General features: G+C 51.4%; 1 protein-coding gene across 3 annotated transcripts; it reads left to right on the plus strand.

Moving 5' to 3' along the window:
- Positions 1 to 3,098: 3,098 nt before the first annotated feature.
- LOC113224450 (N-terminal EF-hand calcium-binding protein 2) lies at positions 3,099 to 27,165 on the plus strand. Of its 3 annotated transcripts, none has more exons than XM_026453613.1 (11): positions 3,099 to 3,202; positions 5,463 to 5,488; positions 5,653 to 5,750; positions 15,078 to 15,214; positions 18,901 to 19,019; positions 19,210 to 19,289; positions 21,840 to 21,893; positions 22,797 to 22,909; positions 25,251 to 25,328; positions 26,222 to 26,313; positions 26,752 to 27,165. In XM_026453613.1, the coding sequence occupies exons 3-11, from the start codon at positions 5,670 to 5,672 to the stop codon at positions 26,778 to 26,780; spliced, it is 783 nt and encodes a 260-aa protein (XP_026309398.1). In that variant the 5' UTR covers positions 3,099 to 3,202; positions 5,463 to 5,488; positions 5,653 to 5,669; the 3' UTR covers positions 26,781 to 27,165. The 3 variants fall into 3 exon arrangements, with proteins under 3 accessions (XP_026309398.1, XP_026309400.1, XP_026309399.1); XM_026453614.1 differs by having other exon boundaries at positions 3,171 to 3,202; positions 5,463 to 5,492; XM_026453615.1 differs by lacking the exon at positions 5,463 to 5,488 and having other exon boundaries at positions 3,124 to 3,202.
- The last annotated feature ends 637 nt before the right edge of the window (positions 27,166 to 27,802 follow it).

Raw genomic sequence — 27,802 nt, forward strand, 5'->3', positions numbered from 1 at the left:
GGTGTGCAGGGGGCTGTGGGTGCAGGGATGGGGACAGGTGTGCAGGGAGGTGTGGGGGCAGGGATGGGAACAGGTGTGTGCGAGGTGTGGGTGCAGGGATGGGAGCAGCTGTGCAGGGGGTGCAGGGTGGAGGCAGATAGGCACACAAGCACACACAGGACTACTCAACACTGATGCTAGCCCTGCCTCAGGTGTCCACAAGAAGGATGGATGGGATGCCTCAGAGGAGTGGAGGATGGGGGTGCAAACTCACAGGAGCCCCCAGGCTGCCCTTAGGCCTTAGAGATTACAGGAGCAAAGGCTCAGGTCTGGCCTATCAGGGTGGCTCCTGTGACAGAGACTTGTTTGGCTGAGATGGACACCAGATGCCCAGTCCCTATGGGAAGGTTAGCGTGCGGGGCTTGACTGGCATCCTGGGACATAAACCCAGAGGGTGGCCGAGGGCTGAGTGCTAGACAGCATTCCCTCCAGGGACATGGATACTGACAGGCTCTTGGCATTTGAAAGGTCATGGAGATGCTGAGTTCGTGCTAATTAGCAAAGACACCTGCAAAAGGCCCGCCTGGGGTCTCTGGCAGAAGTGCCGGCGCTGACTCGCTTGGCCTGTCTAATTGGACTGGGGGCCTGCGTAGGCCATGGTTTTCCTCATTAGCGGATTCATTAGGCCGGTGGTCAGGCGTTCAGGGTCAGCAGAAAGCTTTGTGATAGGGCACCTTGCTGGCCTCTGTCTGCCTGCTCTCCCTGTGTGCAGAGGGGGACCAAGGTACCTTGACAAGCACGTGGGGAGATGAGGCAGCCAGAGGGAGGCTGGGGTTGGGGCTCACTAAGACCCTCCTGTCATGCCCTTGGTGACTACCCCTCACCCAAAGTGGGGTGCCTGAGCCAGCACCCACCCCCTGCTGGGTAGGTGGCGATCTCGCCACAAGATCCTACCCCTGGATTAGGTTGAGAGCCTGGACTTGGGAGCCAGATGGCCTGGGTTCAAGCTTCAGCTGTAGGACCCAGGCAAGTACCCTAATGGCTCCGTGCCTCCATTTACCCCTCTCTAAAATGGAAGTGATAGTACTACCTGTGTCTTGTTATGAAGACTAAAGGAATGAGCATGTGGAAAGAACTCCACGTGTGGCCTGACTCCATGCCGTGATTCCTGGGTTTTATCTTCAGTCTTGCTGAAGACACTTGGAAGGCGTTCTCTGTCAGAGAACACGGAAAGCCACAACTTCGATTTCACTCATCTCATGGCTGACTGTGGACTTTTTGTTGTTAGGTTTTGGGTCTTTGGTTTGTGCATGGGTGGTTGGATTGGGGTTTTGTTGGCCTTTCCTTTGAAAGTCAAATTCTTCCCACTGTAACCTTGAAATCTGTGCTGTGATGTTGGGGGCATCTTGGGATGTTGGCCCTACCCCTCCACGCACACATGTTCATGTTCTTTACCAGCCTCTGATACTTTATGCCCTATGGGGTTAAAGAGAAAAGTGGTGGCGTGAAACCATGGTAAGATCTGAAGACCCCCCTCTCCTGAGCTTATGCTCTCACCCTGTGTTGAGCTCCAGCAGAGCTGCTAGGAGCACAGACAGAAGCACTAGAGCCTTTAAAGTTTAAGAATGACTCATTCTGAACCCAAGTAGGTCTGCCATGTCGGGTTAGGCAGATTGTGCGCTGCACAAGGGCACACACCCGAGGAAGTGGAGGGTTTCAAATCCAGGCGACAATCCACTTTCAATACGTGCGCCAACACTGGTCTCATCCTCTCAGCAGAGAAAGTAGTGTCTTTTTCTAATCCACAGGAAGGTGCCATGTGGACTCGCAGGGCCCTTGTCCCAAGCACCCAGCTTTGAATGCAGATCCTCTGGAAGTAATGTGAGGGGTTTATGTAGAGAGGCTGGGGGCCAGGAACCGTCGTGGGCTCCCTTTTCTCCCTGACCTCCATGCCCCTCACATAGTTTCTGTTAAGGAGGAACAGATCCTTGAGGAGGGGGAGGTGGCTGCAGGGCAGGTGGGGGATGAGCTTGTTGGCGTTTGCTCAGCAGGTCTGTCTAGGTGGAAGGAACTGAGGGTGGAAGCTTAGGGACCGCCTTCCAGCGTCCCTGATGTTCTGCTCAAGCCACCTCCCCTGGTGGCTTGATCCAATCTGATCCAAACCCACAAGACCTTCCTGGTGGGGCCAAAAGTGTCCCCAGAGCAACTGCGAGTGAGGGGAGAAGGTGAGGCGATGGGCAGAACAGGTGGTATGCGTCAGCTGTGGACACCCCTCTGTGGAGCTCCACCTCAGAAGCACAGCCTCTGGCCAGAGCATTGGCACCTCCAGGCCGGGCACCTCCTTCCCGCATGGCTTGACATCTAGACGGCTGCATCTGTGGCCTGGGAGAGGAGGTAACAGTGAGAACCTCATGCCAGCCATTGGCAGGCATCTCATGCTGCCTCAGGGAAGGACTTGAAGTTTGCCACATAGATGGGGCAGAGAAGAAAGGGTTGTTCTGTACTCTAAGAACAGTGCTGAGAGAGTCAAGGCTTAGGGGCTGGGATTGGGGATGGGGATGTGGGGACACCACTTGGCATTTGGAAGCTATGGAGTGGTGGCTCATCCAGCTGCTGGGCTTTGGATCCACTTCATACCAATGGTGTTACGTGGGACAAGTTGCTCACACTGAGTTATCTTAAATAGCACCTGCCTCCAGGTGGCCATGTAAATTAATGAGAGAAAATTCCCTGGCAGGGGCAGGTACTCTGTATTTGTTGAATACATGGCAACTGTTGAGTGCATGGTGAGCCCAAGAAAGCTAGCTATTGCATTATTGTTGGTTTGAGGATTATCTGTAAACAGGCATTGGTCTGGGAATTAGCTGGATGAGGCAGTGATTCTCTGTGTACTGGAGTTTACTGGTTAGTGTGGGAATTAGCTGGGTGGGTAGGGATTATCTAAAATGGAATTTGTCTTTTAGTTTGGGAGTTAACTGGGAGGGCAGGGATTATCCGAGCTGGAGTTCCTCTGTCAGTCAGGGCATTGCCTGGATTTGGGGGCCATGCATGCACTGGCCCCACCAGCCTTATCTCTGCAGACACCAGCTCTTTTCCCTGCTTCCTTCCTTGCAGATGATGGGAAGCTGTCCTTGGAGGAATTCCAGCTCTTCTTTGCAGATGGTGTCCTCAGTGAGAAAGAACTCGAGGATCTCTTTCACACTATTGATTCTGACAACACCAAGTGAGCTTCAGTCCTGGTTGGCAGAGTGGGGGCATGTGTGGGCCATGGTAGTGGCGTCTTTTCATCTAGTCTCCATTCCTAGTCCCCCGTAAGGGGCAGGAGAACTGAAAATCCCCAAATTTGCTAATCCGGAAGTCAGCTCTTCACCGCCTGGGGTGACTGGGGCGTGTGCAGATTCGTATTGCATTGGCTACTATCGCAAGTGTGTCTCTTCTGGGTGCACATGGCCAACTAAGGAGAGACTCCCGGTTTTGCAGTGGACATGGGATTCTGAAAATGGGAAGTTGGCAATGACTTCATCTTTCTGCCATCTTCAGCCAGCAGCCGGTTCTGACCGTAGCCCCAATGCCTGTGCATCCTCCTAGTCCCAACATTAACTGTGAGGTTGAACCTCACCCTAACACTGACTCCTGTGTTAAGGCAAACATGAATCCTAACTCAACACTACATCTACCATTATACTGTATTAAACCTGTTCTCCAACCCAGTCATAACCCTAACCTGCATCTCAGAATCAGTCAAAAACTCTGGCTCCACCCCATCTCTAAATCAAGTGGGAAATGCAGATTCTACTCAGACTTACACTTGATCCTTCCCAACGTCACCTCCAATCTTGCCCTTGGGGTTCCCCAGACAGGATGAGGGCTGAGCCCTCTCCTCAACCCCACCTTCAGGAGGGATCAGAGCCCCACCTGGTCTCCTTTCTCAGGATTACTTGCATGATGAGGACCCAAGTGTCCGGAGGGCTGCTTAGGGCACATTTGGTAAGTTGAGATTCTCTGAGACTGGCTAGAGATGGTCTGGACAAGAAGCTACCACAAAACCAGTGTGCAAGGGGCAGAGCACAATGGTGGCTTGGACCAGAGGCTGGGGCTGAGGGTGTCCTGGGGGGCACTGGCGGGGCACCAGGATGTGGTAAGTGGAGCATACACCATCCTCTGGGAAAGGCCACTTTAAAGAAATGGCTTCAGGCTGCAGACTGCAGAATGGAGAACTCTCTGGAGCCAGATGGAGATTTCTGAGCTGTTACTGCAGCTTCCTGGGGTGCTTTGAAGGGGCCAGGCAGGTGCCCATTGATTTAGACCTTCTCTTTCAGGGCCTTTTGTGTTAGGGCCAGCAGGGTACAGGAGGAGGTGGAGGTGGAGGGAGAAGGAGGCACTGGTTTGAGAGTCGAATTGTGAGAGTGTGTGTGGGTGGGTGGGGGTGCAGGGAGGACTCGTGGTTATGGAAGGTCAAAGCTCTGAAAGACTTTCAGGATTAATCTCCTCAACATTCCCTAAGGTGTAAGCCACAAACATTAGCTCCTTGGGATGCTAAATAGACTTTGTGCCCAAAAGAGTGTACAAACAAAAAGATTTGTGAAACACGAATTAAAGCAGAATGACAGGGTCGCTTTCTGCAGGACTTGCCAGAACTCTGAATATGAGATGGAGGTTGGAGGCACCTCCTGACAGAGCATGCAAAGCCTCTGAGTGCAGATTCACTGGGCCACAGAAGCCTTCTGTCTAGATGCGCCTTGCTGAGCCTGGGCTCCTCTGAGCACGAGGAGGGACCTGGTCCCAGAAAGGGCCACCACTGTACTGGGTCCCTTGCACATTGACTTGGCAGTTGCTCCTTATCCAGACCATCTCTAGCCAGTCCCAGAGGGCCCCAGCTTATCAAATCTGCTCCTAAGCTGCAGAACCACCATGGTTGCCAGCACTGCAGCCCTGATCTTGGGGCTGGTGTATGCTCCTCCACTGCCATGGGGATAGTCTCATGTTCAGCCCGCTCCCCCAAGAAAGGACACGAGCCTTCTCCAGGCTGCAGGAATGGGGATGTGGGACCCAGGGGCTGGGACCAGAACAAGAAGGGCTCTGCCACACCCCCAAGGACTCCAGGACCCAGCAGGCAGGGTCGCCTGGGGGCGGGTCAGTGGGTCAGGTGAGAGCTTTGTGGACAGCCCGTCACAGTAACGGGTCCCCATCCTCTGTCCCTTTACCCCTTTCCCGGCCCCTGGCTTGGCCCTACCCTTGGTGTCATTTATTCATGATGGGGTCAGCAGACTCAGAGAAAACAGAAGAAGGGTGGGTGGTGTCAGGGGTCAGACAGACATGGGCCTTCAGGGGTGGGGGTGTCACCTACCTGCTGCACACTCATCTATAAGGCGGGGCTTGTGGGGCAGCACACAGGCTGCAAAGAGCAGGCGGGATGTGTGTTTTCGCAGGCTGTGCAGGGTCAGGCCTGCTAACCCCCTCTCTGTCTCTGTCTGTCTCTGCAGCCACGTAGACACCAAGGAGCTGTGTGGTAGGTGCCTGGCTATTCTGGGACCAAGATGGGGGTGCCGGGATGGGGCTGGAGGAGAAGGTCCTGAGGCAGGGAGGCTGGGGCTAGCGCAGGTGGGAGGGGCAGGAGTGCTGAGTGGGAGGGGCAGGACCTGTGACCCCTGACCTTTGCTTTTCCTTCCCCAGATTACTTTGTGGACCACATGGGTGACTATGAGGATGTCCTGGCCTCCCTGGAGACTTTGAATCACTCTGTCCTGAAGGCCATGGGCTATACCAAGAAGGTCAGTGGGTGTAGGTGGCCCCGGGGTTCCAGGGCTCCAGTGCTGCTTCAGCTCCACCCTTGCCTAAGGATGCCTGGATTTTTGAAGACAGGCGCCAGAGAGGCCTATCTCAGGGCTGGGCTTTGCCTGGGCCTCTTCCAAGCAGCTGAGATAAACTGGGAAGAGAATGGAATGGCATCGTGAGTGGCTCTGGTTGGGAGCAGGAGGCATTTTCCTGGAGTCAGGTCTGATCCTGGGCTGGGGTCTTAGAAAAGGTGGCTGCAATCACCCTGTGCCCTTAAGGGGTTCACAGACAGGTGTCGTACTCTCTAGGTCAGGCTTACAAAACTGGGGGCGGGGGCGGGGGCGGGGTTGGCGGTGGGGGTGGTTCGTGCATCTGAACCTGGCCCCATATCAGGTTCTCAATGCTCAGCACCTGGTTTAATCTCACAGCAACCCTATGAATGGTTACTATCATCTCCCCATCTCACAGCTATGGAAACAGAGGCTCACAAAGGTGAACTCAACAGAGTCACAGCCAGACAGCCATGGCTGCTGGCTGAGATGAGAGGGGAAACTGAGTCAGGGGCCTGACAGGAGGCATGGGAGTGCAGCATGACACTCCAGGCACACCCAGGAGGCAACTGGAGAGTCAGTCAACCAGGAGCAGAGGGTAGCCATTGGGCACACCAGTCAAGGCCCACGGTGAGGGAACTGGGAGCATGCAAGGATGAGGGACACACAGGTGCTCGAGGCAGCAGCCACCGTCACCGTGAGTTTTGGGAGCCCAGAAAAGCCCAGCCCTGTCTGCCAGTTGACGCCAGGGAACTTAGCTGATAAAACCAGCCAGACCTGGCTGGAGGATCTGAGCTGGTCATTTCCCTTTCTGAGCCTCAGTTTCTCCATCTGTGAAATGGAGATATCCACTTTATGAAGTATGAAATCCTTCAGAGATTGAGCAAAGTAAGGCTTCTGAGCATACAGGACAGAGCACAGAGCAAAGGCACCTGCTGGTTTGTATCAATAGGTTCCTACTGTGTGCTCAGCCAGACGTTAAAACCCATTTTGTGTGATTTTCCCATGCTTCTCAGTTACTGCCTGCCATGTATTAGAGAGTCTCTGTTTTGCTATATATCTAAAAATAGCCAGGGCTCATTCTGAACCTCCACGATTCCACATTTCCATTTCTGTCCCAGTATCATGCTGTTTTGAGTCTTGCCATTTTAGAGTATATTTTAATACCATGTAAGACCTGCTCCCTCCAATTATTAATCGTTGTAGAATATCGTTTGATATCCCAAAGTATCAAGGTATAGGCGGTGGATTTAGAAGGTAGCATGGAAAGATCCCAGGCTTCTGAGTCACCCAGACAAGGGTGGCAACCCCCGCTGTGCTCCAAACAGGCTGTGTGAGGTCACCATATGCTCACGGGTGACCCTGGGAAATGGAAATCACCTCCTTGAGCCTGGGTTTTCTCACCTTAGAAAGGCCCATGTCCTAGCCATGCTGTGAGGCATTCATAACATCCATGGTTGCGTCTTGGTCTTTAGTCAGACTTTTCAGGAACACAGAGTTCTCCATCAGTGTCTACTGATACAAGTTAGACCGGTTTTAGAGATCTTGCTCTCGGAAATCATACGCGTATGATGTCAGGGGTGGTCTTTGGTGGATTTTTTGGCAGTCGTGGTGATAAGTTGTTGCATCCGTGATTGGCATTTTTTTTTTTCCTTTTTCTTTTTCTGAGACAGAGTCTCACTCTGTTGCCCAGGCTGGAGTGCAGTGATGCAATGTCAGCTCACTGCATCCTGTGCCTCCTGGGTTTGAGTGATTCTCCTGCCTTAGCCTCCTGAGTAGCTGGGACTACAGGTGCCCACCACCACTCCTGGGTAATTTTTGTAGTTTTAGTAGAAATGGGGTTTCACCATGTTGACCAGACTGGTCTCGAACTCCTGACCTCAGGGGATCCGCTGCCTCGGCCTCCCACAGTGCTGGGATTCTAGGTGTGATGTGATTGGCATTTCTTGTGCTTGCGTAGTTCCTCACTGGTTTTTGTTTGTAGAAGTGCAGCTTGTCGGTTGTTGTTGTGAATGCTTTTCTCGTATGTGCTGTTTGCTTTCATCAAGCTGTAGCCTCAGTTATTAAGAGTGCCATTGTCTCTGCATTCTAGCACGTGCCCCTCTTGCTTCCCTGTCTATCTTGTGGCATTTCCCCGCATGTTCTAAAACACCGTGGTGGGGACTGGCCGGGCACGCTTGTTTGGCTCCTGATTTTCGAGTGCATCTCTAGTACTTCTCTGCTGATTATCATATTAATACCAGGTCTTACTTTAGAATCCTCATCAGCATGTTGGAGAAATATTTTTGCATTCCCTTGGTTCCATTTTGTCTTAGGAGGGTGGTAGTGAATGTTTTCAAATGCCTTTTCGTATTTTTAAATGATCATATGACTTTTTTCCCCTAAGCCATTGATGGGGTGGATGCTAGTTTTAGATTGTTTCATATTGAACAATCCTTAGCTCCCTGTGATAAGCCCTAATTGGTACATTATTCTTTTATCACATTACTGAGTCCTTGTCATGAGCCAAGAATTTTATCTCTGTCTCCATTGGGAATGGAGATTGGATGATAGCTTGGGAATGATTTTGTGAGGTGGTTTTGAATGTATTCTGTGTATGAATCAGCTTCTCTAACATAGAATCATTTTTCTACATAAAAATAGAACTTACCCGTAACTCTTGGGTCTTGGTGTTAAACAAGGGAGGGGATTATTTTCATAGTTATTTTAATGTCATCCCTACTTTTAGTCAACTTTTTCACTTGTCCATTGTAGTATATTTTTAAACAAAACTGCCCTGGGCATAGTTGTTTTTACAATCAGTCCTACATGGACTGTTTTTACGACTATTTTTAAAAATCTGAAACATGGTTTGACACAAGCAGCCACTTAATGCAGATTAAGTTCAATAAAAGATCTGCTGCCCCTCATGGTGGCTCACGCCTGTTATTCCAGCACTTTGGGAGGCTGAGGCAGGAGGATCACTTGAGCCCAGAAGTTCAAGACCACCCTGGGCAACATAGTGGGACCTCGTTTCTACCAAAAACAAAACGAAACAAAACAAAAGTAGCCAAGCATGGTGGCATGCGCCTGTAGTTCCCACCTACTGGGGAGGCTGAGGTGGGAGGATCTCTGGAGCCTGGGAGGTCGAGGCTACAGTGACGCACAGCATGCCACTGTACCCCAGCCTGGGTGACAAGAGAAACCCTGTCTCTCAAAACAAAAATAAAAAAATAAAATTTGCTGCTATAGCTCACATCTTAAGTGTCTCCTATTTTTCTACATTTTAAAACCTTCTATTTGACAGTTTTGCCTGTTTTAATTAGCTGTTTGAAATATCAAGCTCCTGGCACATTTATTTAAATTTCATGACATGTTTTCTCATTTATTTATAGTTCCTATCATTATTATTTCCTCCCTCTGAAAACTTTAGGTTTGTTGTTTTTGCTGTTCTTTTTCATATGTGAAATGGAATGCTTACTTTTTTTTAATAATGTTTGAAATTTTAAACATTTACTTTTGACGGGGGCTGGGTGCAGTGGCTCACGCCTGTTATCTCAGCACTTTGGGAGGCCAGGACGGGCAGATCACCTGAGGTCAGGAGTTCGAGACCAGCCTGGCCAACATGGTGAAACCCCGTCTCTACTAAAAATACAAAAATTAGCCGGGTGTGGTGGCAGGCGCCTGTAATACCAGCTACTTAGGAGCCTGAGGCAGGAGAATCAGTTGAACCCGGGAGGTGGAGGTTGCAGTGAGTGGAGACCATGCCATCGCACTCCAGCCTGGACAACAAGAACAAATCTCTGTCTCAAATAAATAAATAAATAATGGCCGGGCACGGTGGCTCACACTTGTAATCCCAGCAGTTTGGGAGGCCGAGGCAGGTGGATCACGAGGTCAGGAGATCAAGACCATCCTGGCCAACCTGGTGAAACCTCGTCTCTACTAAAAATACAAAAATTAGCTGGGCGTAGTGGCAGGAGCCTGTAATCCCAGCTACTCGGGAGGCTGAGGCAGGAGAATCGCTTGAACCTGGCAGGTGGAGGTTGCAGTGAGCCAAGACTGCACCACTGCACTGCAGCCTGGGCAACAAGAGTGAATCTCCGTCTCAAAAAAAAAAAAAAAAATTACTTTTGATGTTCCCATAGTAATCACAGATGTTAATGTGTAGTGTTTTCACCCTCTCTATTCTTTCAGCAGCCTGTTATGTTCTCATTTATTTTTCAGTTCATTGTGTTAAGATAAAACTGAATGACCAGTGAGGTTTCTACTCTATTTTTTAAATGTACTGAGATTTTTCCATTACATTTGTGTTTGTTTTTATAACTATCTCATGAATGCTTGAGATGGTGTGGATTGTGCTTGCAGAATTATCAGATTTGAAAATAGCTATCCTTTCTTTGTTATGAAATATGTGCTGCTAAGAGACAATTTTTTAAAGGTAAAATTATGTCTCTTCTGCAAGTATTAAAATGCACACATCAAATATTTTTTCTTTCTTCTTTTCTTTTTTTTTTTTTGAAACGGAGTTTCTCTCTCGTTGACCAGGCCAGAGTACAATGGCGTGATCTCAGCTCAATGCAACCTCTGCTTCCCGGGTTCAAGTGATTCTCGCACCTCAGCCTCCCGAGTAGCTGGGATTACAGGCATGCACCACCATGCCCGGCTAATTTTTGCGTTTTTAGTAGAGACAGGTTTTCACCCTGTTGGCCAGGCTGGTCTCGAACTCCTGACCTCAGGTGTTCCACCTGCCTCGGCCTCCCAAAGTGCTGGGATTACAGGCGTGAGACACTGCGCCCGGTCCGAAGATATTTTTAAACTCAATGTGAGAATCAGTAAGATGTTGGAACTGGCTCAAAGGAGAATTGAAAGAACTTGTGCACTAATACATTAGGTAAATAGCAATTCCGAAATCAATTGGTGAATAAATGCATGACTGGTCACTATCCCAGGGCAACAACCAATTGCCCTGTGGAGAGTGCCAGACAAAATTCCTGGCCATTTCTGTGGAAAAGAATATATATATTTTTTTAAGATGTGGTCTTGTGTTGCCCAGGCTGGAGTACGGTGGCACAATCATTACTTGCTGCAGCCTCAACCTCCCAGACCCAAGCGATCCTCCCACCTCAGCCTTCCAGGTAGCTGGGACCACAGGTGGGCACCACCACTCCCAGCTAATTTTTTTCTTTTCTTTTTTTTTTTTTTTTTTTTTTTTGGTAGCGACAGGGTTTCCCTATGTTGCTTAGACTAGTCTCAAAGTCCTGGGCTCAAGCAATCCTCTCCCACCTTGGCCTCTCAAAATGCTGGGATTACAGGCATAAGCCACCACGCCCAGCTGGAAGAGAACTCTTTGAATTATTATAAATGGTCTGTGTCCACAGAGTTGTAAAAGTTGCTCCAGGGAGGGCAGGAGTGGGGTGAGGGTTGAAACATTACGTCGTAGGTACAATGTTCAATATGTGGGTGATGGGTACACTAGAAACTCCACCCACACCATGACGTACCCATGTAACAAACAGGCACATGTACCCTCTGAATCTGAAATAAAACTAATAAAACATAAAACCCAACTTTCTGTCCTCTGCTTCCCTCCTTTAACAAGTTCTCAAATCCATCTTTCAAATAAATCAGTTTTGGGAAACAAAACAAAGTAGCTCCTGAATAAGGAACAACTTAGATAAATTAGAAAAAATAGTGAACTTAGAAAAACAAGAAACCCAAGAGTTGTTTTTGCCCATTTCAAAGACTTTCACTGTTCTTTCTAACAGTGCCCTTTGCATCCATATTTATCATTATCTAATGTTTCTGTCCTGTGGGACGGGGTTAGCTGATTTCTCATACTAAATTGTGTTTTGTCATTAAATCTTTGTGTTTCTGATGGTTTTCTTTTCTGTATTTTTAGCCATGTTGTTTGATGCATATAGACTTGTTACAGTATTTTTGTTATATATAAATGGTACGTAGTTGATATGCAAAATTTAGGGAGTAAAGTATAAAGAAAAATTCAAATTGCTTCTAATTCCCACTATCCCTCACCACTGGTAACATTTTAGTTTATTACCTTTAGCATTTTTTATGTGTATTTCTTAAACTTATAATCTGTGTACAAAAATATATTTCCTGCTCTTTTACCTAATATTTTAACATTTTCCCCATGTTATTAAAACTGTTCAAAAGCATCATTTTAAATATTTTAATGTACTTATTTTTCTTCTTCTGTTAGGTATATTAGATTATTTCCAAGTTTTTGCTATTATGAATACCTTGTGGGATACACAGTTGTCCATATTTTGCACTATTTCTTGAGGATAATTTATCAGAGTTGGGAAATTACTGAGTTAAAAAATCTGAGCAGTTCATGGCACTTGACATATAACAAAATGGTTTGATTAGATACCTATAAGCATTGAAGTCCCCATAGCTATATCCTGTGTCAGTACATGAAGATTTAATAATGGCATGTCCTTGTTATAACTTATGCCTGTTATCATTATATTCCTACCTTTCTTGGGCAATACTTTCTCATTTAAATTCTAACTTGATAGTGATATTGTACCTTATCCAGTTCATTCAATCACAGTTGGTTACTGAATCTTTACACAGGCTTTTCTTTATAAGTCCTTTGTGCTGTTTTGGTTTAGGTGTGCTTCTGATGGACCTTGTTTAATCAGATCTAGGACTGTGTCTTTACATAAGGGAATTCGGTCTGCCTTTTTCATTATGATTGTTTTATTTGGTCTGACTGTTATGTTTTATTCTTCCCTTTTTTTATGCTTTCTTCTTGTCTTTTACGTTTTACCTTTTGGTGCTCTGCCCTGTTTATATCATGGATTATGATTTGGAATGTACAATTCCTGGTTTCACTTTACAAAAATACATTATTAACATTCTTAATCCTATTTTTATACTTAGCTAATAGACACTTTCTCTTCCCTTTGGGAATAAAAATAATTTTTAAGATTTTAGGCTTTTTTTCCCTATACTTTATTGACCGAATCCAATATAGTTGAAATTAAACCATTAGTGGTTAATGTTTTTATTTCCTAACTTCTGTAACCTGAATGTTTAATTTGAGTGATTGCTGTTACTTCTTCTCACGACTTCCCCATATGAAGAACTTTCTCTCATTGAAGCTCAGGTGACTTAGGACAAATTCTTAAGCACTGTTTGCAGAAAAGGTGCTCATCTAGTAAAATTTCAGAAATTTGCAGGTTTCTGGAGATCTCCCAGTTGTTCTACCAGTGAGTAACTTGTCCACTGGATGCAGAATGTCTCCATCTGGACTTTCCCTATGGAGCTTGTGGAGCTGGTCTCTTGTCTGAGGCAGCTCAGTCCCCTCACCATGATGTAATATACCCATGTAACAAATAGGCACCTGTACTCCCGTGTCAAATCTGGGATTGTATCTTTACATTGGGGAATGTAGGCTGCTTTTCAACTGTGGTGGAAGAAAAATCACGAAAACCTTCATTTTTTTACTCACTGGAAAATAACTTGTCTTCTTTGGAATTCAGCTAACTGGTAACACTGATCCCTGACCACATCTTCCGTCATTGGTCCGGGTGCTTTTAACACACACTTCAGCCCATTTTTCTGCTTGATCACTTCTAGCAGGCTTTTTCTTTGTGTTTAAATTTTTTTTTTTTTGAGACGGAGTCTCGCTCTGTCGCCCAGGCTGGAGTGCAGTGGCGGGATCTCAGCTCACTGCAAGCTCCGCCTCCCGGGTTTACACCATTCTCCCGGCTCAGCCTCCTGAGTAGCTGGACCTACAGGCGCCCGCCACCTCGCCCGGCTAGTTTTTTGTATTTTTTTTAGTAGAGACGGGGTTTCACCGTGTTAGCCAGGATGGTCTCGATCTCCTGACCTCGTGATCCGCCCGTCTCGGCCTCCCAAAGTGCTGGGATTACAGGCTTGAGCCACCGCGCCCAGCCTGTTTAAATATTTTACCAAGCTATGCCTTTATGTCCATTTTTGGCTATTCGCGTGTCTGGAGTCTGCTGATCGCTGGATCACGTGTGGTTTCGGTCATTGCCATGTATCAGGCTGCCGGAACCTGCCAGGCTGTAAGAACCTGACGTACTTTTGGCCATGTCCTCTCTCAGGGTCTGTCCCCAGCAGGCCCTGGTGCAGCCGTCAGCTCGGGGGGGTTGTCCACCTCGACCATGCCTTAGCTGTCTTGCGTGCCCCTCCTCCTCCTCTGTTTCTCAGTCTGTCTCAGCCGTGTTTCCCATTGTGCAATTATTGCTAATTAATTCCCAGTCTGAGTGATGGATGGTTTAATTTGCTTTCTTTGAGAGCTGTGTTTTTCCTTGCCTTGCCAGGGACTGGGCAGAATTCCAAGGTGCCTGGGGCAGGTGGCTTGGGAAGGCGGGGTCTTGGCAGAGGAGGCCAGGAGAGCAGGTCAGGGTTTGGGAGACCCAGGATCCCCCAACACAGCATCATTTTCATCATCTTGTCCTTGAGCGACGTGGATAAGCAGAGCCTTCTCCCTTCTGCTGTCCAAAGCATCTCCACTGGATCCAAACGCTTGAGAAATGTCCTTGCAGAGTCTCGGGACAGAGGTGGAAATTCTGTTCCACACCACAGAGCAAAACTTGGAGAAAATTCTCTTTTTCGTCTTTTCCCCAGAGTTCCCCCGGTCGCAGCATCTGCTAAGACTCCCTCTCTGATTCCCCCCAGGCTCCTCGCTGGCCGCCTCCTTTTGATTACTAAGTCCTGGGCACTTTCCTCCCTTGAGCTGCTTTTGATTCCGTTTTGTCGTTTTCCTTAGCAGCAGCCTGGAGATCCAGAAGCCCTAGGAATCCTCTTTGGAGGACGAAGTAGGGAGGAAAGGTTGTGGATTCTTCTTGCCTGATGATTATCCTTGTCACAGCAACAACAAAACCACCAGTCGCTATCACTGCCACCATCACCGTCATCTTTACTGTAGCACCTACTGTTGATTGAGTCTTTGCTGTGTGGCAGGCCCTGTGCAGAGCATTTTATACACATGTCGCCATTTAATCTTTACTAGAACCTTGTAAGATAGATACTTCAGTGACCCCATTATACTCGGGGAGGTCACAGAGCTAGTAAGTGGTGAAGCCAGGGTTCAAATTTGGTCTCTAAACCTCTAGCCTCTGCACTGGACACGCTACAGCCTCTAAGACTGGCCCCCAGGAGGCCATGGGGTCCTCCCTTCCCTTTGCAAAGCAAATTCACCAGCACCAGCTTTCCTCCACTCCTGTGCTAGACCCCACTTCAAACTTCCCTCGCACCCGTTTCCCCTCAGTGCCCCTTCCCTTCCTGCTACAGGTTTACGAGGGCGGGAGCAATGTGGACCAGTTTGTGACCCGCTTCCTCCTGAAGGAGACGGCCAATCAGATCCAGTCACTGCTGAGCTCAGTGGAGAGTGCAGTGGAGGCCATCGAGGAACAGACCAGCCAGCTCCGGTGAGTCTCTGAGGCCCTGCAGGGTCCCATGGGGGTATGCTGTGCGCACGCACGTGCCCACCTGCTGCTTGGTGGGGGTGTCTGTGTACCTAAGAGCTGGGTGACCTTGGGTAAGTTGCCACAGCTCTCTCTGCCTTCAGTGCTCCACTGTGTAATGTAGGCACAATTATATACCTGAAACCTCAGCCATTGCAAGGACTGAATGAGATAGGAAATGATCAGGAGAATGCCTGGTGCACGTATTTATTAATACAGTGAAGACACCATTTCCCAGACTCTAGTTTGTTTTGCCGCATCCAGATACTACTTACTGTTTATGCAGAACTATTCTGTTGTTTGGGTCACATTTTATTTTTAATTTTTTTAAATTTTAGACAGAGTCTTGCTCTGTCGCCCAGGAGTGCAGTGGCGTGATCTTGGCTCACTACAACCTCTCCCTCCCGGGGTTCAAGCAATTCTCATGTCTCAGCCTCCTGAGTAGCTGGGACTGCAGGTGTGCAACACCATGCCTGGCTGATTTTTGTATTTTTAGTAGAGACGGGGTTTGTCATGTTGGCCAGTCTGCTCTTGAACTCCTGGCCTCACATGATCCACCTGCCTCAGCCTCCCAAAGTGCTGGGATGACAGGCGTGAGCCACCGCACCCAGTCTATTTTCTCTCTCTCTCTCTCTTTCTTTTCTTTTCTTTTCTTTCTTTCTTTCTTTTTCTTTCTTTCTTTTTCTTTCTCTTTCTTTCTGTCTTTTTTTCTCTTTCTCTTTCTTTTCTTTTCTTTTTTCTTTTCTTTGAGACTGAGTATTGCTCTGTCACCCAGGCTGGAGTGCAGTGGCGTGATCTCAGCTCACTGCAGCCTCTGCCTGCCAGGTTCAAGCAATTCTCCTGCCTCAGCCTCCCTAGTAGCTGGGATTACAGGTGCCCGCCATCACACGCCCAGTTAATTTTTGTATTCTTAGTAGAGATGGGGTTTCACCGTGTTGGTCAGGCTGGTCTTGAACTCCTGACCCCAGGTGATCCACCCACCTCAGCCTCCAAGTGCTGGGATTGCAGGCTTGAGCCATGGAGCCCGGCCTTATTTTATTTTTCAACACAGGATCTCACTGTGTCCCCCAGGCTGGAGTACAGTGGCACCATTGTGGCTCACTGCAATCTCCAACTCAGGTTCAAGCAATTCTCCGGAGCACCTCAGCCTCCCAAGGAGCTGGGGCTACAGACACGTATTCCGACCACACCCAGCTATTTTTTTATTTTACTTTTTGTAGAGGTGGGGTCTTGCCATGTTGGCCAGACTGTTCTCAAACTCCTGGTCTCAGCAATCCTGCTGTCTCAGCCTCCCAAAGGGCTGGGATTACAGGCAGGAGCCACTGCACCCCAGCCCACTTTTGAAAATTAGAGATCAGTTTAGGAAATGGCATATGGTTGTAACTGCACTCTCAGCACCACATGCCATAAGTGAAGTAACTGTAAAAATAAGCACCCATCATTGCTTACCATCCAGCTTGAATCCTGAGGCTTGCTACCTCTCTGTTAAAAACAGAGACTGGGAAATCAGAGAGAGGTGTTGAAGACAGTAGTAGCAAGTTGAGACTTTCTCAGGAGGACTGAAAGAGACGTGAAAGCGGGTGGTTTTCTCACAATATTTGGTCTTGTGTTAGGCCTTGTTTGTACGCTTGGAACCATGGGACTGCATCTGGGGTCCCCTCCTAGGTGGTAGATGCTGTGTTAGGGCTGTGACCTGGTATTTAGAGAGAAGCAGCATTCTCTTGGCTCAGCAGTCCCAGCTCCCTGGGGACCACGAGCACACCCCCCACCTCCATTTGCTGTTCTGAGTTGAGACAAACCTCTCTTTGCCCAGTTCTTCCCAGAACAGCTCATGTGCTTGGCACAGAGAAGAAAAAGAGAAAATGCAAACAGATGAGGGCAACAGCCAGGTGTCGGCACCCAAGCTCGATTGAGCCTTGAATTTCCCAGGCAGAGGCATGTGAGGACCAGGAAGTTGGTTTGCTGGGGGACAGAAGTTTGATTGTGTGTTTCTTCGTGGGTGAAGAGCTGGTCCTGATCAGATACGATTGTGAAGGTCGCTCTGACATACTGTTTCCAGATGAGTTTGCTCTGAGCATTTCCTGCTGAATGACCTGGGAAAATTAAAACACAGATTCCCGGGCTCCTGGCCATACCCACTGGCCAGAATCCCTGGGACCGGAGGCCAGAACTCAGCATGTGTGATCAGTCTTGTGATTCTTGGGTTCCCTCGAATTAGCAGCCATCACTGTGAAAGCTGACACTTAGATTTCCTTGGTTTTCATGTTCCTATCTTGATGAAAACTTGCTGTTTCTATCCAGCCACAGAACAGATTGTATTGTTGCACGGTTTTCAGAGCTGACTTCCCGCACTGGGCCAGTTCCATCACGTGTCAGCAGTTACGTCCACCTGCCCCCATGGTGGGACCTTACTTGGGGATGTTGTCGGAGGGGCAGCTTGTCGTGATGCCTCTGTTCCACACGTGCCTCCCTCGAACTTCCCCAAATCTCAGCTAGTTTGGCTCTAGGCTGTGCGTCCCTGAGGACTGTCCTGTTTCCCAGCCCCGGGACAGTCTCCCAGGATGTCACCCCTAGCACAGGCTACTGGCTCAGACCCCACTGCCCAGGAGCCCTGAGCAGCCCGTCATGGTCTGAGGGACACATTTACTTTCCTGCTGGTTTATAGAGAAGCCATGATTGACACCACAGACTCTGCCAGCCTCTCCCCTCCCAAGGTGGGAGTCGAGTTTGCTCCCTCGGCATGGGGGAGAGCCTGGCTGAGTGCGCAAGGTTCACAAGAGTCAAATTCCAGAATGCACCAAGACCGTGGTGCACAGACACCAAGGGGGTGTGGGGGCCGTGCACAGGGCATTGTGTGTGTCTTTTGAGGGGAGTGTCTTTTGAGGGGAGTGTCTGTGTTTCTGTATGTCTGCTGGGAGCTTTTCAGCATCCTTTTGCACGGGAGGATTTGGTCATTCACTGAGCGTTTTTTGAGTCCCTACTATGTGCTGGGCACAATACAAGGTGAGCAGTGTGTGTGTGTGTCTGTCTCTGGCTAGCTGCGCCTGTCAGGGCACACAGGGGTGTGTGCACATCAGTATGCACAGGAGTAGGGGTGTTCAGGGCCGGGAGATGGGGCCAGGCCCAGGTCAGGATGACAGTCTTTGTCGTGTTACATCCCCACTGTCAGTGTCTCTTTAGGTCTGGCTTTTATGTGTATGTGTTGGAGGAGAGTCTTGAAACCAGGTCTACCACCCCAGAGGGCAGCAGACATTAAATTGGCTTATGAGGGAGGGAGGGAGGGGGACTTGGTCACACCACAGCTTGGGCTCTACAGGTGCCCGAAAGCTTTGAGCTGTTAGGGTGGGGTGGGCGCCTGGCTCAGTCTCCCCCTGGAACTGAACCTCTTGGAGAAAAGGCCTGGGCCATGGGGTCCTGGAATAGAGCTGAATTCAAATCCCAGCTCCACCCAGCTAGCTGCGTGGCCCTGGCTGAGTCATCTGCTTTACGAACCTCATGTCCTCCTCTGTCGAAACAAAGGCCACGATGCAAGTTCTGTGCACGTGTGAGCCCACTGTCAGTGCTTAATAAATGCCCATTGAAGCTGCTAGAAGTGGTCAGGGCCCTGAAGCCGCCATCATAGTCTGTGTGTTTTCCCATTCAAACTGCAGACAGAACCACAGCAAACCCAGCCACGGTGTGGCACAGACCTGGTATGGAAGCCCCACTCCCGCCTCGGCCCCCAACCACAAGCTCATGGCCATGGAACAAGGCAGGAGCCTTCCATCTGGTGAGAGAAACCGGGGCCCTGGTGGGGGTCGCGGCTGGAGGTCCCTAGGAGTTCTGAGAGTCCTCTGACGGGGACTGGGGAGAGGAGGGGCAAGTCTGACGCCCCTGGAGGGGCCGGGTGTTTCCAGCTTCCCCCTGAAGCCCTCGCCCTGCTCACCACTGAAGTGTGTGTGTCTCTTTGTCTTCCGCAGCCACTGAGGATGCAAAGGAAGAGGGTCTGGAAGCCCAGATCAGCCGCTTGGCAGAGCTGATTGGGAGACTGGAGAGCAAAGTAAGCCCTGGCGTGACCCCCGCCTCTGTTCCTTCCAACCCCTGAGGGAGTGCAGTTAGGTCTGGAGTTCAGGACAAAAGTCTGGGCTGCAGAGGGGCCAGGGAACCGTGGAAAAGACATGCCTCAGGTGGGGTGTGGGTGCTGAGGACGAAGCTAAGGATGAAACCCAGGGGATGCGTGTGTTCAGGCCCAAGGAGGGGTTCCTGGGAAAGGGAGTGTTGGAGGGTCACGTGGGCCGGCAGGAGCAGCTCCAGGAGCAGAGGGTGGTCAGCAGGGTCCCGTGTTGCAAGGCCCTAGCTTCAAGGAGACTTTGCTCTGAAATGGCTGGAGCAGGTACTGGCCAAGAGGCAGCCCCAGGACGAGAGAGAGACGTGATGATTCGGGAGAGATTCAAAACAAGGAAGGAAGTGACCAGCAGTAGCAAATGTATTAAGTGTGATATGGGACATCCACAGGTGATAGAAAATGGCACAGCCCCTACAGAAAATACTTTCAGAGAATGTTTCATGACTCGGGATAGGGTGCTCACGATATGACCATTTGGTGGAGAGAAAAGTTTGTCTTAGGGCCTACAGACAGATGGGCTGAGGTATCAGAATTCTGGTTGTGCCGCTTCATCGCTGTGTGGCCCTGGGCCAGGGACTTGTCCTCTCTGAGGCTTAGATTCCTCCTCTGATGATCCAGAAAATACCCTGGAGAATGGGACCCCTCCCTCATAGGGGTGTCAGTAGGAGGAACCAAAGTGATGTCTCAGTGGTTCAGCACAGGGCCCGGTGCCATAGTTTGCATTTAACAGGAGCGATGTTAGTAATTATTATGAGGCATTCTGTTACCCAAACCTGTCCACATGTGCACACCACACCCGTCTACCCACAGAAGCCAAAGTAACTGAGCTCCCAGAACCCTGGGACTGAGGTGGTTTTATGTTTCTCCTACTTTTCGGTATTTTTTTTTTACACCCTTTGTAAAAGGTATTGCTACTTTTAGTTTGGGGGTTCTGAGGAATTCGTGGGGGCAGGAACAAGGGGCCCCCCACACGGAGAGAGGCGGAGGCTGACGTGGAACGAAGTCCCAGGGAGCAAGCTGACACTTCCTCCTGCAGGGATGAGGCTGAGGTGGAGGTACCCCGTTGTTGAAGTCGGCTGCGGGAGCGGCTCGGAGGGGACCCCGTGGCCCGGTTGTCATAACAACTCAGCGGGCGACTCGGGAGGGAGACTCTTTGAAGCTTATTTTTAGAGCCCCGTCGCCCTAACAACCAGGCTGGCTGCTAACCACGGAGTACCTGGGCGTCCTGGAGACGGGGTGGGACCGGGTCCTCCTCCCCAGTCTCTAATTGGCCCGGGCGGTCAGCAGGGGCCAATCCGGGCCTGGCTTTAGGCCCTGCCCTTCACCGGCCAACCTGAGCTGCCAAGGATGGAGGCCCTAGGGGCAGCTGGCTGGGAGAAGAATGGGGCAGATATGGCGGCCATAGTGCGTCTCCTCATCCTCCTATGGCTCTTCCAGCCCCAGCCCTGCAGGACCCCTCACGTATGCTTGTAAAGCCGTGGAAACAGACTTGTTCCTCCCAGGTACACCTTCATCACTTACCAAGGCGTGTTCATGCTGTGTGCCCCGGAGAAGGCAGTACACGTGCCACGATCAGCTACTGCAGGGCCCCTTGCTCAGACATTTAGAACCTCTCGGTGGTGACTGCACAGACTCATCCACCTGCTGCTGTTTTCCTTATTAACCGGTAGTTCTTTACCTGCGCCCTGTGTGAGTCCCACAGACGGTCTGTCCTCATGGAGGGTGGACGGAGACAGCCACAGAGGTGGTGGTTAGTGGGATGCCCAAGCTAAAGGAAGCAGCAGCAGGATCCTGTGCGTCAGCATCAGGTAGAGACGCTGGGCTCAGACCCACGCTCTGACACTTACCCTGCTTTTGTGCCTTCAGAGCCGGGGTTGTCTGCCGTGACAGAGTGACTGGGGATCATCTGTCAGGGCTTGGCCCTGTGTAGGTACCAGGCGTGGGTGAACAGAGTAGATGTGGTTCCTGGAGACTGAAACTTACAATGGGGTAGCATGTACCCTGGGGAGTCTGGAAGAGTGAATGTGTATTTGTAAATCATCTAGCTCAGAGCCTGGGGAAGGCCAGAGAGAACAGGTCACCCCATGAGATCCCTGAGGTGCTGGGGGTTATGACTGGGGTAAATTGTAAGTTATAGGGAATCTAAGGGCTGTTGCTCATCATCACGGCAAACCCCAGCATCTTGGACTCAGGCCTCTGGAGTCCCCAGTGCTACCTCTCCCAAGCCATCCTTGCCCCAGCAACATGTTCTGGGCCCCCCTTATACCCTCTGCAGTGGATCAGCTGGGCCTCTCTGCCTCCCATTGCCCCCAGATGCCAGGGCCAGAGGGAGTCTCTGCCACTTCCTAGGGTTGGTCTTCCAGCCCTGTGCAACAGGGCCCTGCCCCTGGGAGCTCCCAACAGCCCCAGGGATCCCAGAGCTCCTGGCACCTGGGACGGAGTGGGGCTCTGGGTCTAGCAGCACTGCGTGCTGGATTGTTTCAGGCACTGTGGTTCGACCTGCAGCAGCGCCTCTCAGACGAAGATGGCACCAACACGGTGAGTCCCCTTCCCACCTCTGTCCTGGGACCACATCCCTGCCCACACCAGGACTGCCAAGATCTAAGTGGCTCAATGCCCCTGACCCCCCTCTCCCTGCCTGGGACCACCATGAGGGGAGATGTGGCCCCAGTACTTGGCCCCCAGCCCCTGCCCTGGCCCAGGAGCCACCCCATTGACTCCGGGGGTATTTCTTGAGGCTCACTGGATTTTTTTTTTTTTTTGAGACTGAGTCTCATGTTATGGCCCAGGCTGGAGTGCAGTGGTGCGATCTCAGCTCACTGCAACCTCCACCTGCTGGGTTCAAGCGATTCTCCTGCCTCAGCCTCCTGAGTAACTGGGATTACAGGTGCCTGCCACCATGCCCGACTAATTTTTTGTATTTTCAGTAGAGACGAGGTTTCACCATGTTGGCCAGGCTAGTCTCGAACTCCTGACCTTGTGATCCGCCCGCCTCGGCCTCCGAAAGTACTGAGATTACAGATGTGAGCCACCATACCTGGCCCAGAGGCTCCTGGACTTTGATCCACAAAGTTTGTCCTAGAGCAAAGTGGCAGCCAGATCGTGATGTGAAAATGCTAAGGCCATCAACTAAGTTTTTCTTGTCAGTGGATGTGCTGTCTCTCTGGGCCCTGGAGGCCTTGCAGGCAGCTGTGGACAGGGGTGGGGACTCGGTAAACAACTCATCTGTTTTCCCCATTTGTGCACTGGGCTCGAGGTTCTAGTCCTTTCTTAGCCCATTTTTAGTCCATTCTTATACATTCATAGGTAAGAATGAAAAGTCGGGGAGGTTTATTTTATTTTGAACCAGGAAGGGAGGTCATGGAGGCCGGATGGAGTCTTTAGGGAGAAGGCCTGGGCTGGAGCCCCCCCCCCCCCCTGCCCCCGCTGTGGCCCTGGCAGCACCTGCAGCTGGTCCGACAGGAGATGGCCGTGTGCCCCGAGCACCTCAGCGAGTTTCTGGACTCCCTGCGCCCGTATCTGAGGGGGACCGCTGGAGCAAGGAGCTGCTTCCAGTGAGTGAGCTGCGGAAGCATGCGTGGGAGGGACCGTGGCAGGGAGCTCAGCCTGGCCGTGGATGAACAGGGTGGGACTAGGCTTACCCCTGAGTACAAATCGCACCCCCGGGAGACAGACACATAGCTGGGTGCAGGTCTCCTCCCAGCCATGCAAACGTGGCATGTGCCTTCATCTCCCTGTTCTCAGCTCATTCATCTGTAAAGGGGGGAAGGCCACCGACAGGACTTCTTGCTGGGGTGATCACGATTCATATACAATCAAGTGTGTGAATCTCAAGTGTGAAGGGCTCTGGCTGTGCCAGGTGTGCTCAGCCAGCAACTGAGAGGAAAGGAGAGTCTGTGAGGCTGAAGGGAAATGCCCAAGAAATGTAGCCGCCCCTCCCTCCCCACGGATGTGCTGAGATGGAAATGTCGCTGCCACTCTGTCCCTCCCCACGGGTCTGTGCTGAGATGTCTAGGGCAGGACAAGGGGCCTCACCCTCAAAGTCCTGTTCATCCCCCCAGGATGATGTAGCTCCTTGGTAAAGCCAGGCCATGGCCACAGTGGAGGGGGTCTACAGAAAACAACAGCCATTTGTTCTTGGTGGTAGTGGTCCCCAAAGAGCATGAGGCCTAGCTGTTCCTCCGCCAAGGCTCTGCCCAACTCCCGCCCTTTCCTCCAGGGCTTTCTTCCATCCCCAGGGCACACATTCATTCACCACATTGCCTGGGGGCACGGCTGTGAACCAGGCAGGCCAGGTCCTGCACAGGGTCTTCAGGAGGGGTCTTCCTGGGCCCCCGTGCACTGAGGCCTGAGTGACAGCAGCCTAATCTGTAGCACTAGGGGATGAGCAGCCTGGGCAGGAGTGCGGCTGTTGCGGAGACCCGGAGTGGCCACAAGGGGCCATGCTTGAGGAAGTAGCCAGGGTGGGGGGCAGGACCCACGCCCATCCAGCAGGACAGACTCTACAGGAGCAGGGGCCAGACTTGATCTTTTCTCCATGACATGAATTACATGAAAAGAAAAGTGGGAGGCCCCAGAGTGAAGTAGGGCCATCCCAATAGGCTGTGGAGAGGAGGCAAGGTGGACATAGAGGCTCTGGTTTCAGAGCCTCAGTAGAGGACAGGGCTGTTTGTTGAATCGGAGACGGCCAGCTTGGAGAGCCAGGTGAGCCTGCACTTGCCAGGCACGGTGTACCTGAAGCTGCACCGCAGTGGAATCCAGCCTGGCCCCCTCCCTCCAGGCTGAGCACTGTTGCCCCTCATCCCCTGCTCTTGGCCCCCTTTATGGTCACTTGGGGCTTCCTCATTGTAGTGCACTTGCAGAGAGGAGCCCAGAGCGGCATAGACTATCTGCGCCTTTAAAATGAGGTGAGTGCTGTCCCCTGGGTCCCACAGAGTGAAGGGGGACTTGCTTGCAGCCCCTTCCTTGGTGAACCCCCTCTCCCTCAGCCTCCTTTCCGTCAGGTACAGTGCAGTGGGGTTGTTGTAAGGATTAAATAAGATGACAATTAGGATGAAGATGCTTTGATAATTTAAAGATAGGGTTATAGATATATGTATTTTTGTTTTTGAGACCAAATCTTGCTTTGTTTGCCTGACAGGAGTGTAGTGGTGGAAGCTCAGCTCACTGCAACCTCTACCCACCAGGTTCAAGTGAGTCTCAAGCCTCAGCCTCCTGCATAGCTGGGATTACAGGCATGTGTCACCAGGCCCAGCAACTTTTTTTTAAGAGACCAGGTTTTGCCATTTGGGCTAGGCTGCTCTTGAATTCCTGGCCTCAAAGTAATCCACCTGCCTTGACCCCTCAAGACTTCCAAAAGTTCTGGGATTATGTGAACCATCACACTCAGCCACCTGGTTTTGTTTAAATAAATGTGAACATTTTAACATGACATTTCAGCTAGGCACAGTGGCTGAAGTTTGCAATCCCAGCAGTTCGGGTAAGCCAAGGCGAGAGGACTGCCTGAGCCCAGGAGTTCAAGACCAGCGTGGGGACCATAGCAAGACCCCATCTCTCCTAGGACATTTTTTGAATTAGCCAGGCCCAGTGGTGCACACCTATAGTCCCAGCTACTGGGGAGGCCGCAGTGATTGTGCCACTGCACTCCAGCCTGGGCAACAGTGTGAGACCCTGTCTCAAAAGAAAAACTACATGTCATTGATTCTATTTAACAAATAGCTATTGGCCACTATAAGAAACCAGGCCTTCTTCCAGGTGGTGGGGGCACCCTGTCGAGTCTCGATGGAGGACAAGACAGGAAGAAAGGTTGAAGGCGGCTGTTGTGCATAGTGGTGGGTTATAGGCCTACAGTGGTCATGGTTGAGCCCCAGCCTCCCCGCCTGTCTCCTGTTGCAGCATCACTGCCGTGAGGCTGTCAGATGGCTTCACCTTTGTCATCTATGAGTTCTGGGAGACGGAGGAGGCATGGAAGAGGTGAGACACTGGGTCCCCATAGCAAGTGAGGGGGACACAGGGAGGTGGGGGGGGCCTGTCTTCCTGGAGCCAGGATCTCCTGGGGGGTAGAGACACCCCCCCCAACCACACTCTTTCCCTGTAGAGCCCCTTGTCCTCTTGGAATACCCCTGTGGGCCACTGCACTGCCTTCTTTATCACCCTGTAGAGTTGAGGGCCTGACCTAGAAGGCACCTCAGTCCCCGTGTGATCAGTTGTTCCAGCATTTAACCTCCCCTCCAGCTGAGTGCCTGCTAGGAGGGAGGGCGATGGGGTAGGGTGGCATCAGCACTGATGGGCTTTAGGCCTTTGTCGTCTGTTCAGAGCACATCTGGGACAGGTTGTTCCCCACTCCGGGTAGAGACTAATTTCTCCGGTGCCAGCCTCACAGGCAGGAAGCAGGGCCTGCGGGTAGCTCATGCTCCCAGGTCCTGCGTCCCTGGTAAACACGGTTTGTGGACAGACTCAGGCCCCCGGTGGGAACAGGGGCTGTCCTGAGAAGTGAGGGTGTCCCCTCCCTGTCCGTACTTCAGTGACTCATAGAACAAGGGACTAAAACTCTTTCCAGCTGCTGTGTTGTCATCGGTCCCAGGAGGAGGACGGCCCCACTCCTCCTCCTAGGGGAAAGCGGGAGGTAGAGGCTCTGTGCAGAGTCGGGGGATCCCGTGCCCCATGTAAGGCTCACAGGGAAAAGAGAAGCTCACCGCCTGCCCCAGAGATCCCCAGAGTCAGCCTCCCTGCACACCCCCGCACCTTCCCACAAAGGCTTGGAGTCCAAACACCCCCCCCCCCCCCCCCCCGGGCTTCTCTATAAGCTCCCCATTTTGGGCAGAGCTTCACTCCTGGTGCCCCTAACACATGTCCCTGGGTCGCAGGCACCTGCAAAGCCCCGTGTGTAAGGCGTTCCGGCACGTCAAGGTGGACACACTGAGCCAGCCTGAGGCCCTCTCCAGGATCTCGGTGCCAGGTAGGGGGCAAAGGCCTGGAACCGCAGTGGCCACCTGATTGGAGAGCCAGGGAAAAGCCTAGAAGGCACCCTCCATCTGCCAGGGACTTGCCTGCTTGCTGTGGGCCCACTATAAGCCCCTGACACCAGTGCAGGTGTGCAGAGAGGGTTCTAGGGGAGAGGAGAGCTCCAGGCTCAGAGCCAACCCTGAGGTGACCCCACATCCAGGTATGCTGGCCAGAGCTTACACCAGCGCACCCCTTCCACGGCCCCCTACTTCCAGCCACACTGAATTTCCCTTCCCAGGTAGGTGGTTTCCTCCTGGGTGACCAGCAAGCACCCGTGGGTCACATAAGGACAAAATGCTATCTCCCCACCTGCCCTTCAAGACGGCCACCACCAGCTACACAGCTGCCCACATTCGCACTCCTTCACTCTAACCTGTCTCTCTCCTCCTAGCTGTTTGGTGCACGGTGGGACGGGACTGAGAGCCTCCCAGAGGCCCGCGGAGGAGCCCACCCCTGGCCCCTTCTGCTTGGGAAGGACATCCCCTGTTTTCTAGAAGCTGGTGCAGAAGCTGTCTTTTCAGTCCATTCTCCACAAGGTGTTTCCCTGCCGTGACTTGAAGGAGGCCTCCCCTGCCCCCCACACGAGAAGGCAGAGCAGTCTCTGTGCTGCCAGGTCCTGGTGAAGTCCAAGGTTGTGGGTGAAGGGGGCGGCTTCCTGGAGCCAGCACCCCCACCTCCTGGTCCTGGCCTCTCCCCGACCCCTCAGACGGCCACGCATGACCCGCACTCACCACGCCCTGCCCTCTTCAGTGACATTCTTCTACCTGGTAGGAGTCATGACCCTGTAGTGCCCAACCTAGCCAGGCCACCACCACTGGGCCCAGGCACCGAATAAACCCTGGTTGGGAAGGGCTGTGTGCTGTGTGTGTGTTCCTGGTTGACAACAGCAGGGGCCTGGGAACCCTGCAAGTGCCCCCAGCCTCCGTTTTCTGAACCATAAAATGAGGTGTTCGCTCTATGCGGTACTTTGACATATAGGCTCATGCCTATTCAGGAGCCCGGAGGGCACCACCCCCACCCTCAGGTCAGTAATTCACTCAGAGGACTGGGCGCAACTGTCAAAGTCAAGGTGGATGACAGACAAAATCCAGCAAAGAAAGAGACTCCCGGAGCAGGGGCCAGGCACAGGCTGCCAGTAAAGGCACGCAGACAGCACTGAACCCTCCCAGCTTCAACAGACAGAGCATCACCAACCAGGGATGCAGTCCTCAGTCTTGCTAGGGTTTGGTGACGTAGACACGGCTGACACCTCGTGGCTCAAGACCCCACCATAAGTCACATGGTTGGCACAGACCATGCAGCGTGGCCCAACTAAGACACACCAGGCAGGATGCTCCAGGGACCGGTGAGTCCTTCCAGCACAGCTGTGCATGAGCCATTCAACAACGCAGGAGAGCCCGACTGTGAACTGCAAGTCACGTCTTAAGTCTTATTCTGGAAGC

Source organism: Piliocolobus tephrosceles, unplaced genomic scaffold (assembly GCF_002776525.5).
Source record: "Piliocolobus tephrosceles isolate RC106 unplaced genomic scaffold, ASM277652v3 unscaffolded_44817, whole genome shotgun sequence".
NCBI lineage: Eukaryota > Metazoa > Chordata > Mammalia > Primates > Cercopithecidae > Piliocolobus > Piliocolobus tephrosceles.

Excerpts from the sequence above, each read along its gene's own strand:
- LOC113224450 (XM_026453615.1), top strand. The coding sequence starts at position 3,139 with ATGGTGTCCTCAGTGAGAAAGAACTCGAGGATCTCTTTCACACTATTG. Across the intron at positions 15,215-18,900 it reads GAACAGACCAGCCAGCTCCG|ACAGAACCACAGCAAACCCA; the intron begins GTGAGTCTCTGA and ends TTCAAACTGCAG. Across the intron at positions 19,020-19,209 it reads AGGCAGGAGCCTTCCATCTG|CCACTGAGGATGCAAAGGAA; the intron begins GTGAGAGAAACC and ends TGTCTTCCGCAG.